Raw genomic sequence first — 14,349 nt, 5'->3', positions numbered from 1 at the left:
TAGAAGCAGTGACAGACTTTGTATTTCTAGGTGCGAAGATTACTGCAGATCCTGACTGCAGTCAGAAAATCAGAAGACGCTTAATCCTTGGGAGAAGAGCAATGACCAATCTCGATAAAATAGTCAAGAGCAGAGACATCACACTGACAACAAAGGTCCGCATAGTTAAAGCAATGGTGTTCCCTGTAGTAACATATGGCTGCGGGAGCTGGACCATAAGGAAGGCTGAGAGAAGGAAGATCGATGCTTTTGAACTGTGGTGTTGGAGGAAAATTCTGAGAGTGCCTTGGACTGCAAGAAGATCAAACCAGTCCATACTCCAGGAAATAAATCCAGACTGCTCACTCGAGGGAATGATACTAAAGGCAAAACTGAAATACTTTGGCCACATAATGAGAAGACAGGACACCCTGGAGAAGATGCTGATGCTGGGGAGAGTGGAGGGCAAAAAGAAGAGGGGCCGACCAAGGGCAAGATGGATGGATGATATTCTAGAGGTGACGGGCTCATCCCTGGGGGAGCTGGGGGTGTTGACGACCGACAGGAAGCTCTGGTGTGGGCTGGTCCATGAAGTCACAAAGAGTCGGAAGCGACTAAACGAATAAACAACACAGCAGACTAAATTAGAACAGAAAAATTGAAAAAAAAATGATATGACAGAAAAAGCTAAAAGTGCAATAGAAGAAAATAGAAAAAAGAGCAAGATTTAAAGAAAGATATAAAGACATAAAGAAGCGGCTTCTGATATTCTTCACAGCAGTTATAAGTACAATTGTATTTTAACCCCTCTAAAGTTACATCATGACTCTCTTCCTGTCTAATCATCAAAACCATAAATCATAAGTTTTTTTTTTCATTTTTACACAAAAAGTCCACAAGGGGTTTCAGTCACCAATAAATGTAGATACTGTTTTTTTTCTTATCAAGGAAGTCAGTTTATTCATCCCAGGAAGATCTGTCGGTATCACCAACCATTCCTCCATTGTGGGTAATGCTGAATCTTTCCATCTTCGTGCATATAATAATCTTGCCACAGTAATCATATACTGAAAGAGACTTCCATCAATCTTTTCTAACACTGTATCCATCGGTCCTAACAGGAAAAGGTCTGGCTTCAAAACTCTGGCTGGGGAATTCTGGGACTTGTAGTCCACACATCTTAAAGTTGCCAACTTTGAGAAATGCTGATCTAGATGCATTCCCACACAGGGATTCTATAACACATGGATGTTCCTTGATTGGAACAGTGCCCAAAATGTTTGGAAAAATTCCCTGTATTTGCGGCTGGAAAACTGTTAGGCTGCCTTTCTATACCTAGGAATAAACTCCACTGGAGTCAATGATTGGGTTTGCACAACTTGCTGAAGTTGTGCAAACAATAAAGATAAATACAACTGCTGTATTCACCTCACCCAGTAAAGATAAACACAATTGCTGTATTCACATTACACGCAATGCCTCAATAAACAAACCACATTATGTCTTGAGACTGGCCTAATTTACTCAACACAGTAAGAAAGTAGCTCATTTCTTATAAAACACCAAACTCCTACCCATTCTAGACTTTGTCTAGTGTGAACCAAACACGTAAAACGTTACTTCAAGCAGACCTATGCAGATTTGTTCTAAAACTGTTCTTAATTTCTGGGGTTCAGGAGTGTTGCTATTTTGGAACATCCTGATTCACCAGGTTCATGGATATGGACCCCCCCATATTAATTCATTCATTCATTCTTCCATCATGGGAAACTAGCAACTGTTCTGATCACTGTATGATTTTTTTTTAAGTCCATGGAGTTTTAGCTGTTCTTGTTGCAGATTGTTTCAGCCATGGACTCAAACGTTGAAATGGCAGCTCCCATGCCTCTGATAAAGGATATTGATGGCAAGCTTGAAGTCTGTCCAGAAGCCATTGAGATGCTTTCTAAAATCCACCAACCGGTTGTGGTGGTGTCCATTGTGGGATATGCTAGAACTGGCAAGTCCTATCTGATGAACAAGCTGGCTGGCAAAAATGCAGGTGAGAAACCCAGATGAACATCGGCTTGCAAGGTCAAGCAAAAGGAAGGATGATGAAATCTGGAATGGAAGAGATTAACCCCCGAATAGAGGGATTTGTGTTCCAAACAGTTGAATATGCAGTTTAGTATGTCCACTTCCATATTTCCATAAATCCCCTTTCCATCCTAGAGGAAGGACAATATGATTTAACATAAATATGTCAAATAAAATCACATATATTAAAAATCTTCCCAACATTGTCCCAGAGAAAACAAAAGAGCTGTACAGCAATGCAATGATTGTCTGCTCTCCCAAATTTGCATAACAAGATAGAACTTAACTCATGACAGACACAGGTAAGCCTCTAGTGGGTGCTGTATAATTCAGATCAGCGTTCTTCAAACTTGGCAACTGTAAGATGGGTGGATTTCAACTCCCAGAATTCTGGCTGGGGGATTCTGGGAGTTGAAGTCCACCCATCTTAAAGTTGCCAAGGTTGAAAAACACTGATCCAGATCCTACCACTGAGAAGGCCCTTTTATGTGCGGCTATCCACTGCATATCAGACAGCAAGGAATATGAGCCAGGGTCTATGAAATGATGGATGGATGCCATTCCATCCCTGGGATATTGGAGAGTCACCGATGGAAAACCTACTGCAGCTCATACTATCTAGTTTCTCATTTTCAGCTCTGTAACATATGATCATCTTCACCTACAGGTTTCATTCTGGGGTCTTCGATACAGTCGGAAACCAAGGGAATCTGGATGTGGTGTGTTCCCTACCAGGGCAGGCCTGACCAAACTCTTATCCTTCTGGATACTGAAGGACTAAGCGATACGAAAAAGGTGACTTTGAGCACGGGGGTGGGAAAGTGCAAGGCTACCCCCATGGAATTTCTTTTGCAGTATGTTTCTTTCATAATTATTGCAGGAGGAGAGCCATGTTAGTCTGTGCTAGCCAAAAATCAGAAGGAGCCTCACAGTGTCTTTTCCAACTAGGGAATGTTATTTAAGACAGAAGCTTGCACAAAGTGCAGCTTACAATGTCTTTTGAGCCCTGTGTGAAAGAGGCTTCTACTCTTAATGCTCAGGGCTAAGCTACAATATCCATTGTTACCCCACTGCAGGGTTGTTATCTAAATTAGGCAGCTACTGATTCCAGCACGGACTTCCAGTTTCTCCCCCCCCCCATTTTCAATGGAACCACAAAAACTTGCCTAAGTGCGTAGACACACACCTCATTAGACAGAATCAATCCATTCACATTCTTGCTCTTCCCCCCCCCTTCCAAGCATGGAAGACTGGCTCCAGTATTTCTCCCGTCTGTCCTACACTTCAATATAAGGACATTGAAAGCTCATGTGCAACCTCAAAAAGGCACAACTCTGTACAGAGCCCTGGCCATTCAAGCTGTTTTCCTTCCTCAGGAAGTAGAAGAGGTGCAGGACTTCAGTGCTCTGGTTGCCACAGGAGGTGTGCAGACTGAGCTCCAGGACCCAGGATGACACCCCTTAGGAAGAAGCTCAAGAGCAGAAAAAAATTGGCCACCCGTTCTCCTGAAGTAGATTGCACTGTCTAGAGAAGGCCTTTGTCCCACTGCTGAGTAGACAGCCAGGCTGAACAAGTGCACTAAGCTATGATGCGGTTGGTTTGATTTGGGCTACATGTGCAGCCAGCCACTATACAAAGTGTCAATCTTGCCTAGTGTGATGGGTAAACTTTGCTCTTAAAGCTCAGTTAGCAGGCTATGATTAAAGTAAATCTTGGTTTAGCATGATATATGATGCTTGTGCCACTGCAAGAGAAGTTTCTCTTGAACTGGGAACTCAGCTTATCAGAAGTAAACCTTGAAATCACTTATTTACACCTTAAAGCAGTGGGAAAATATTACACATTAAAATGACAAGAAGGGGCTCTACTGTGGAACACTTAGATCTCTAGAAATCATACCCTGCAAAAAAGTAGGAGGTCAGGTCAGATGATCAAGCTTTCAAGTCTTTAAAAAAAAACTACAGGTATTTTGATTTTTTTTTTAAAAAATCACACTTAAATATTTCACTTAAATATTTCAGTTCAATTGGTTTTAGAAGTTAGAAACTAAACAGAAATAGAAATACTGGAAATGGCACCACTGTCCTGCCAATTTCCTATCGGACACCAACCCTCTTTGAAGGGTTGATTAAAATGCTACATAGCAGTGGGAAAACGTAGAATTCCTGCAGCCAGAGAAACATTTCAAGGAGCCTTGTGCTAAGTAAAGTATGTGGTTCAAACTCTGTCCATAAGACATGCAATTTCATTATAAAAACGTCAACTGAAAGCACCGTGGTGGTGCAGAACCAACATTTAGGAAGTTCTCTTCTGTTCCTCCCTCCTAAGGGCGATGTTAAATATGACTGCTGGATCTTTACCTTGGCTGTTCTCCTGAGCAGTACACTAATCTACAACAGTTTGGGAACTATTACGCAGCAGGCCGTGGACAACCTTCAGTATCCTTTGGAAATGTTCAGTATGACGCAGGATTCTTTTTATCACACACAATTGTTCTGTTTGAGGGAGCCTCTGTAGGCCCTTCCTTAACTAGATGGCTGTAGAACACTGCTTACCATTCGCCTCAGAGTCATATGCTTGTATTGAAGGAAATGTAGAGTTTTGTTTTCATGCAGGGAATTTCTAAGGAAACCCCAGCAACATCTGGAAGACCTATTCTACCTATTCTAAAGCAAACACCTTGCAGGTGGATTCTAGAAAATTTAGCCATCTGATCATCTGTCATTAGGACAATCAGTTGTAGAATATTGCAAAAGGGGAAATCATATTTTGTAGCTTTTCTTATTCCTTTTACTTAGGAGAGGGAAATACATTCTTTTCCTCTACTTACTTGAAACATATTTTCCATGGTTATGAAAAAGATAGGAGACTTGTCTTAGAATGGCAGATGTCCTCCACAGGGGCAACTGGCAATCCAGCTTCCTAAACTAAGCCCACAGCTTTGTGACGGAGCTGACTACGCGCATCAAAGCAAAGGCATCACCCATCTACCCAAAGGTAGCAGATAGCTACGAAGAGGTAGCAGATTCTGCAGAGTTTGTTGGCTTCTTCCCAACATTCATCTGGACCTTGAGGGATTTTACCTTGGACCTGGAGCTAGAAGGACACCCCATCACTGTGGATGAGTATCTGGATATGTATGGCTTGGAACTTAGGAAAGGTACAAAGAACAATCTCAATAGGAGGTAGTGTTTTGTTGACCTTGTCTGGGCTGGGAAACTAAGCCAGTCAGGCTTAATTATGACTAGGATGGGAGACCTTGAGGAGCTGTAAGTTAGACTGGGAAATTAAAACAAAAATCCCAGAAAGCAGCAATGACAATTAACTTCTGTATTGTTGCCAAGAAAACTATAGAGATGTGTTTATGAAGTCATCAGGAATCAACTCAATGAAAGGTTTATAATTGCTCAGGATGTGCCAAATTTGTTTCTTCAGGGAAGGATCTCGTTTGCTACTGCAATCTAGTGGTGAAAAACAGACAGGGAGAAAGCTGTATTCATGCTGAAACGAGGCATGTACATGTCTTCACCAGCCACCTAGGAGTCACTTCTCAAACTGTCCATTTGGCAAGCCTAGTTGTTAATCAGTTCCATGGATTCTGACATGCAATGCTAGAAGATCCATTCTATAAGCAGTATTCATGCTTCTTCCTACTAACAACTGAAATATTCCCCTCCCAATGAATCTTTTCATCTTGCCAATGATGCAGTTCCATGTTCATCTGTCACCAACCCATCATCATCTTAATTCTGTTTAGGCGACACGGAAGAAATCCGGCAGTACAACTTACCTCGTGAATGCATACGGATGTTCTTCCCCACCCGGAAATGCTTTACCTTTGAGCGTCCTACCGAAACAAAGAAACTGAAGTACCTAGAGATGATGCAGGAGGAAGAGCTGAATCCTGACTTTGTGGAACAAGCTGGCCAGTTTTGCCATTATGTCTATGAAGAGTCTAAGCAAAAGACCATCCCTGGAGGCCATGTCCTCACTGGACACTGTGAGTCTTTGTAGTTCCTTAAATCATCTCCGATTGCAGTCCTTTTTCCAAGACAGATGGGGTTAAAAGATAGTATACAGTATGGCCCAAAGCTATCATATGAGATCCATTGTTAAGTCAGGATCTGGATCTTTGCCTCTCTAGTCATGGTCCAACACTTTAGTTCTGATACCAGCTCAGGGAGTAGGACAGTGGTCTTCATAGTTTCTAGATATAGCATCTACAATATTTTAATCTGAACCTTCAGCTTGAGATCCATGATGTATCTAGTATATACTTTGTATATTTTATGTGTGTGTAAATATATCATTTATCTAAATTTATCTTCCTATCTACTGTATATTTAAATCTAGTTTATTTCTAATATATATTTACTGGATTTAGCTAATCTCTTCATCTTTCATTCTGCTTCTTTCTTCTCTTCTCCCCTACTTGCCTTTGTTCCTTCTTTTCTTTCTCCAAATAAAGGCCCACGTGCTGCTAGTGTGCCTTATTTTAGGTCAGATCATGACCCATGTAGAACTTAAACCAGCCAGTGGAACATCAGTAGAACTAGGAACTACCATCAGTTCTCCAAGGTCCAACAGCCATTTCTGCTGACCCTGTCATTCCTCAGGAGAACTTTCAGGTTTGGTTAAAAAACATGACTGAGTGTAGACAGCTGCATAGGCCTCTAAGTAAGTCTTGTACAGGTAAATCTGTTCCAACAGTCCTCATTGTTTTTTATTATTCAGTGCTGGCAGAACTGGTAAAGATTTTTGTGGACACCATCTGCAAGGGTGACATTCCCTGCATGGAGAATGCAGTGGTGCACTTGGCCAAGATGGAGAACACAGAGGCCTTGTGTGAAGCTACTGCTCACTATGATGGACTGATGGAGCAAAGGCTGAATCTGCCCACAGAGACTTTCGAGGAGCTCCTGGAAATACATGATAAGTGCGAAGAGGAAGCCCTCCAGGTATTCATGGATCGCTCCTTCAAAGATGATACATGCCATTTCCAGATTGAGCTTATGGTAGGTGATGTCTTGATCTGTTAATATTAAGAGTCCACGTATTCCTATCCTTTGTTATAGTCTCTGCACAATCCCATATATGGATACTGCATCTGATTATATTAATGCTGGCTGGAGAATTCTGGGAGTTGAAGTCCACAAACCTTAAAGTTGCCCAGTTTGAGAAACACTGCCATAAAGGCTCCCACCAGCATAGGAAGCAAATGTAATATTATTTTGCTTGTTTAATTGATTGATATATGTAGCCACCCACTTGATAAGTGACTCAGGTTAGTGTATAAAAAACAAGTAATAACCAGAACACTTTAAAATAAAAAGCCTAATAAAACATACTATGCAGAAGCAGTTCAAAACATCGAAAGAATCAAGACAGGAACAGTCCCTGGGGGAAAATCAGGTGCTCAAAGCCAGGTAGGGTGGAGGCCATCCAGATCTTGGAGGGAATGCTGTTTCCCAAGGCAGGCACAGTGATAAAGAAGACTCAACTCCTGGATCCTATCAGATTACATAGAACCTAGAGGATGCCCACCATGTCAGGCAGGCCTAGGTAAATGGAAATAGGTGATTCCACCAGTAACTGGGCCCTGTACCATGAAAAGCTTTATAGGTAACAGCCAGCACTTTGAATTGCACCCAGAGGCCCACTGGCAACTAGTGAAACTTCAAAATAGTGTTGTTACATGAGTGCATCCAGGTGCATTCATAACTACTGGCATCATTGCTTTCTGGACTAACTGTAGCTTCCATATGGTCTTCAAGGATAGCCCCACGTAGACTGCATTGCAATAATCCAGATACAGGGTCAAGATAAAAGGTGACGGTGGCATGATTGACCATGAGTAGGACCTCTTGATCTAGGAATGAGCACAACTGGCGTACAAGATAGATTTGTGCTTAGGCTGTCTGAGTCATGGCTGCCACTTGCTCTTCATGAAGGAGCTGTGAGTCTAAGGGCATCTCCAAGCTGCACACTGAATCTGTCGGTGGTAGTGCAATCCCACTGTCAGCCCCACTAGATAGACCAGACCAAGAAATCCACAGGAAGGCTGAAAATACTTTTATTGAGTGGCTATAACAACAGAATCTAGCAAGTCTGATTGTGGTGTACCTCATCCCCCTTCTTATAGTTCAGTGAATTAGGAAGGTGTCTGTCTGAACTGCTTCTGAATATTATCTGTCTTTTGTGAACTTAAATTTGTTTTACCGTTCATTGCCTTGGCATATCTTGCATATCTCTGTCAGGGTCATCTTCCTTACTTTCTGCACCCATCCAGAACCAAAGATGGGAACTCTTTGGATCCAGGTGACCCCAAAATCTAGAGCCACTCAGTCTTGCTAGCTCGTTCCTCCCCATCCCGAACTCCACAGTTCCAAATGTCGAGACAGAGCCTCAACAGTTTAACTCAGCCAGCCAAGGGTTGAGATGTATAACTAGGTATCATCACATACTGATGACACTTAACCCTACGTTGATGGATGATCTCACCTGGTGGCTTCATGTGGATATTAAACAGTGGCAGGAGAGAATCAAGTCCTCAGGCATCCACAAAGCAAGGGTCAAGGTCTACAGTATACCTCTCTTCCTCCCACCCTATCAGTACCAACTGAAACTGACCTTGGAGAAAGGAGAACCAACAATATCAGGTCCAAAGGTCCTGAATATGAGTTCACATAAATCGAGCTGTATATTCATAATTATGCAAATAGAACAAAGGCTGGACTTAAACCAAAAGCTACTTCACTATTGTTAGCAACACACATGACTTTCTCACCGTTCTGCTTGAAATTTCTCCCACTAGGAAACCATGAATAAGAAGAAAGAGAATTATCGTCAGAAGAATGAGCTGTCATCCTCAAAACGTTGTTCAGATATCTTGGCACTTCTGTCTCAAAATTTAAGGGACAAGATCAAAAGAGGAAGTTACATCAGATCTGGAGGCTACCAGCTTTTCTTGAAAGACCGGAAGATAATGAAAAAAAAATATCATAATGAATCTAGGAAAGGTGTAATGGTGAGGAAGAGTCAGGATCACCAAATAAAGATTCTAAAATGGACATAATGGCACTGTAGAGTAAGAACAGTACCAACACTGAAACGCCTGCTAACCCCTCATTCTTCAGTGCCTTCATTGACCACACCACTCAGAAGGCAGCATCTGATTGGTTCACCTCCCCAATACTCCTAGTCTGGCAATGCTTTTATGCAAAATAATATACTCGGTAGCTGCTGTAGTCTTAAGAAACACACGCTGGCTGCTGGAAGGAAGATGGGAATAAGGCAATGGAAAAGGTGGTGTTCCTATTTGTCCTTTCTACATTATGGCTTAAAGCACCTTCACAACATCTTCTGGCCGTTGTTGAAGCAATATAAACCCTGCGTGTATTGCGTTATTTTGGCGTAATGATGGCTGGATGATTCTAGAATAGTGTTTCTCAACCTTGGCAACTTTAAGATGTGTGGACTTCAGTTCCTAGAATTGCTGGCTGGGGAATTCTAGGAATTGTAGTCCACATATCTTAAAGTTGTCAAGGCCAAGAAGTGCTGTTCTAGAAGATGCTACAAATTACTAGTGTGGAAATGACACAAAAGGTGAATGGCAGCCAAGAAAAGGGACAACGGAAGATCAATAAGAGGTCCTTGAAAAGGCAATTTGCTTGACATCTGCTCAATTCATAGGCACCTCTGAATAGGAAAGTGAATTTGCTGGGGACTGGGCCTTCTTCATCATTAGCCTCTCTGCTGACTTCTTCTTTCTCCAGGCTGAGGAGGTCCTGAAGCAATTCCTCAAGGACAAGGATGAGGTGGGCAAGACCATACTTCAAACTGATGAACGGCTTACAGAGATAGAGAAGGAAATGGCAGGTAATAGCATGTGGGGAGAGGGAACATTGGCATTGCTGGACTCAAGTTGTTTGCTTCTGGATGGAGAAGGCCTGTGCTACTCTTGGGGCAGATACTCCCTATAATAGTTAGTTAGGAGAATAGTTAGTTCCCGTTAGAATTGCAAGGAACCATATGATAAGCAGTACCTGAAATGTCCCCCAAAACAGAAGCCTTTGGTTCACTCTTGATTTTGCCATGCCACAAAGATCACTAGTCCAAAATCTCAGTAAGAGAAAATGGAATGGAATGGAAGTCCAGGACCGATTTCCGTGCATTCACATATTATATCAAGCACCATTTGCTTTATCTGTGGTTCTTACACAAGCTAGGATTCATCTTGCAGAGGAACATATCAATAGTTGACTTGTCTGGCCAATTCCTAAGTTGTTTCTTTCAACAGCTCTTCCCTTGTGCCTCTATGGGATTTATTTGATAGATTTCTATACCATACCCCATGTTAAAAAAAACAAGGCAGGGGACACAAAACAAAGCAACCCAACCTGCAAGAGTGTCCACAGGGTATAGTAAAAAAAATCAAGATGGTGGCTGCGATGATGGAGTTGACACTCCACCTGTTTTTTATCTGTGTTATTATTGTCATTAATTATTAGCATTATTGTTAAATATATTGTTGTTATTAATAATAATAAATTAACTAAATTTATATGCCACCCAACTCCCAACAACTCTGGGCAGTTCACAAGTAAAAACTTTAAAAACAAGAAAAGAAACACAATAATAGCCCAAAATGAAGAATAGAAGATGGAAAGGATGACAAAAAACTAGACAGGAATGAAAAAAGAAACGAACCCACACAATCCAAAGGGGCCTCACTCACCCTTGGCAATGGCCTGGGCAAAGAGCCAGGTCTTTATGGCCATTCGAAACACCAGCAGAATGAGGGCTTCTGGATCTCAGGGGAACCTCATTCCAAATATAAGTGCTTGCACCAGCAGGAACACACATAAAAAAACAGGCAGAACTTCAATCACTATGTCATGGCTGCCATCTTGGTTTTTTTCTGACGTACCTTATGGACACCCGAGCCTGAATAGCCAGGACCCTACAGAGATAGTCCCCAGTTTAAGCACCTCACTAAGTCAAAGCTGTACAGAATAAGGGACTACGGTTCTGAAGTTTGGTTTGCTGCCTTTAAATGGTTATTTACGGACCCCTTTCACACTGGATTGTAAGCCAAAAAGAAACAAACCACCTCATGACTTGGCATGATGTGTGAAGTCTGCAGAATTATTCTGAAGCTGGGGAGTTTTAGGAATATGAGACAACACAGATATTAGTTCTTAGGTGGTGCACCGTCTCTTTGCCGCATCTGCTCACGGTAAGACAAAGAAAAGCTGCTGGTCTACAGCCTCCACAGATGACGGGAGGAAGGAAAATCACAGAGTTGGAGACTGGTGAGAGGGTCCACCGAAGGGTAAGCAGCCCCTAGTGCAAATCGCAAAATGGAAACTTTGTGGATTGACTCTGGGGGCAACTGATAGAAAAAAACTGGTTTGCCTGCATCATTGGAAAGGCTAGCATGGAAACCCAGCAGCGCAACACAGTTGAGGAAGGATTTCAAAGACCTGGGTGGGCATGCTGTAAAGCAGCTTCCTGTCCTCCTATGCACCGTTAGGATACAGTCATAATGCACAGTTCATGCAGTCCTCTTTTTCCCCACCGGGACAGATGCAAAAGCAAAGGAAAAGACAGCAAAGCAGGAGCTGCAGATCCAGAAGAACAAGGAGACCAGGCAAGGACAGCTGAAGCAGCAGAACGAAAGGAGTTTTTGCACACACATACAACACCTAATAAGAAAGATGAGGGGAGAACATACGAACGTGCTGGAAGAGCAAAACAGGATAATCAGTGCAAAATCCAAGGTATTTGCAACAAACTAAACCAAAACAGCTTGGGTTGGGTTGCCCAAGGATAATTTTTGCTAAAATGTAGATAAGAAATAGAACATGCTCAGATAAGCTAGCTGCAGAACTCTGAAGAGATTTATGTTTCCTGTCCATGCTCAATATCAAGATGGTTCCTTTCAGCTGAGGCGGGAAGCTTCCTAATTAGGGGTTTGTCAACAAGGGGTGACTCACTTCTTGAATGCTGGGTGGTGGATATTTATATTAACTTCTCTGACATCAGGAACAGCAGCCATTTGCAGCTGGAGACAAGGTTGGCCACATTCAACCATCAGCACTTGTAGGTTGTTGGTGCAAGCCCCATTTAGCTCTTGGCTTTCAGCCACAAGAGCAGAACACTACCAATGACACAGCTAAGCCTCTTGTGAAGTCCAACCAGCCAAGTCCAGTTTGCTAAGAAGAATGTAAATGCCAAAACTCCTACTGGAGCTTTCTGTGAAATGTTATTGGTTCAATGCAAGGCTGAGACTGTGGTATAGGAAGGACCAGATTGCTAGTCCACAATGTAAAAAAAGATGGGAAAAACCTTCCTGTTCTCTGTTGTCCCAGTGTAGAGGACATGATGGAATAATCTTAAGTTCAGAGAAGGCAGAGCCTTGTTGAATATTAGGAAAAATTTCCTAAAAGTAAAAGCAGTTCAATAGTGGGTTCCCCTTTGCTAAAAGGCCCAAGGAGGGGCAGAACAGCCATCTGTTGGGGGAGCTTTAATTCCTGCAGGGAGCAGCGACTCCGACTCAGTGACCTCAATGGCCCCTTCCAACTCTCTGATCTCTGATTCTATGAGTAGCTTTGAAACCAGGAGTTGGCAACACGCTTGAACTGGCAGACAGGCTTGGGATTTTGAGAACATGTTGTAAGTGCTTTTAGGCAGGATTTCCTTGCCCAGTTGATCCAATACAGTGGATCTTGCACATACAGGAAAAATGCTAGGAAGAAAAAAAAAAGTTGTGAAAGTGAAAACATCACGTAAATACCATGAGGAGGAAGAGTCCGAAATCTAACCCCAAATCAGCTTCTCAGAGTCATTTTCCTTACACTTTAATCCAGTGTTTCTCCACCTTGGCATCTTTAAGACATGTGGACTTCAAACTTGCTGACTAGAGGATTCTGGGAGTTGAAGTCCACATAACTTAAAGTTGCCAAGGTGGAGAAACGTTGGGTTAATCTCTTCCCCACTGCTTTCCTGGCTTGATCAGGGTTTTGTTGAATGCCTCCAAAGGCAAAGCACCTCCTTCCTTGTTCATGATCTGGGGACTGATAACCTCTTTCCTTTTCAGGAGCTGCACTATTTCCAGGGACAAAAACTCTTTGCCCATGCCAGCCTGATGCAAACAGAGATAAATTATTTCGAACAACGGAGAGCCCAAACTGAGATCTCATATGCTACTTCCCCGCGCATGGAGAAACTGCTAAGTGCGGCCATTGTTGTCTTAGGAATCTTAGCAAGTATCGCTTTGGTTCTGCTTCACACCCTGCTAAAGTTATAATAAACAAGCGGGAGCCAAGTTTCATGAGAATTTACTTAGCCCAATCATCTTTGTTAGCCAATATACTCTTTAACATATGACAAGTTTTGAAGTAGGGTAATAACTAGTTACTAGTAACTAGTAGTAGAGTAACTAGTGACATAGATTTTCAGTGCTGGGGAGTGGATTCCAAGTATTATTTTGCTTGCTTCTTCCCCGTTGTGCTCCTTTTAATTAACATCTTACTTAATGAAGGCTTTTGGAGAAGTTGAAGGCTTCCATACTCTTTCTGTCTTTCTGTCTAAGCGTAATAAAGATATTATCCAAGTATGGATTTTGTTTGTTTTCAATATGGACCAACATAGTGTTTGTAATCCATTGGATTTCTTGCGAGAAAATATTTGGACTTTCTGGGTTGGGTCATGTGTTGACAATAGGACCTCTTCACACCTCAGTTCAGGTTACCACAGGCGCACTCCTCAAAACCCTGCTTCCAGTCCTGACTCCCTGAAATGTATTCCTCCATCATGCACAAATATTGCCTTTTCAGCCTGTTTAGGTAAACATTCAAAAAAGTACTGTACAAAGCTGATCTCGATTTTTTGTTCTAATGATAAAACAAAATCAGGAAAAGACCACAAACCCTAATGCGATGCATAAGTAATTAGACTTACTGTATATTATTCCAGAGCAGTGTTTCTCAACCTTAGCAACTTTAAGATGTCTGGACTTCAACTCCCAGAACTCCCCATGCTGGCTAGGGAATTCTGGGAGTTGAAGTCCAGACATCTTAAACTTGCCAAGGTTGAGGAACACTGTTCCAGAGTTGCATTCTTTGAAGATTCCATTCCCCACAAGCAAAGAAAAACAATTTCAGCAGAATGAGGCATTCTTATCAGTAAAGTAGGTTGGTGGTCCTCAGCTACTTGCAGCAAATCTGGAACGTGCATCATTAGAACTCATCCAAGCAGTTCCCATTTAGTTCAGGTGAAGTCACATTCAAG

General features: G+C 42.2%; 1 protein-coding gene across 1 annotated transcript; it reads left to right on the top strand.

Annotated features, from left to right (window-relative positions):
* Positions 1-1,725: 1,725 nt before the first annotated feature.
* LOC134503665 (guanylate-binding protein 1-like) lies at positions 1,726-13,593 on the top strand. The gene is made up of 10 exons (XM_063312544.1): positions 1,726-2,020; positions 2,723-2,850; positions 4,384-4,493; positions 4,995-5,215; positions 5,813-6,055; positions 6,790-7,070; positions 8,870-9,082; positions 9,831-9,933; positions 11,644-11,837; positions 13,157-13,593. The coding sequence occupies exons 1-10, from the start codon at positions 1,831-1,833 to the stop codon at positions 13,364-13,366; spliced, it is 1,893 nt and encodes a 630-aa protein (XP_063168614.1). The 5' UTR covers positions 1,726-1,830; the 3' UTR covers positions 13,367-13,593.
* The last annotated feature ends 756 nt before the right edge of the window (positions 13,594-14,349 follow it).

Source organism: Candoia aspera, chromosome 10, assembly GCF_035149785.1.
Source record: "Candoia aspera isolate rCanAsp1 chromosome 10, rCanAsp1.hap2, whole genome shotgun sequence".
In the NCBI taxonomy this organism is placed as follows: Eukaryota; Metazoa; Chordata; class Lepidosauria; order Squamata; family Boidae; genus Candoia; species Candoia aspera.
The sequence above is the reverse complement of the archived record's forward strand: the minus strand, read 5'-3'. Positions and strand labels throughout refer to the sequence as shown.

Excerpts from the sequence above, each read along its gene's own strand:
- LOC134503665 (XM_063312544.1), top strand. The coding sequence starts at position 1,831 with ATGGACTCAAACGTTGAAATGGCAGCTCCCATGCCTCTGATAAAGGAT. Across the intron at positions 6,056-6,789 it reads CCATGTCCTCACTGGACACT|TGCTGGCAGAACTGGTAAAG; the intron begins GTGAGTCTTTGT and ends TTTATTATTCAG. Across the intron at positions 11,838-13,156 it reads TAATCAGTGCAAAATCCAAG|GAGCTGCACTATTTCCAGGG; the intron begins GTATTTGCAACA and ends TTTCCTTTTCAG.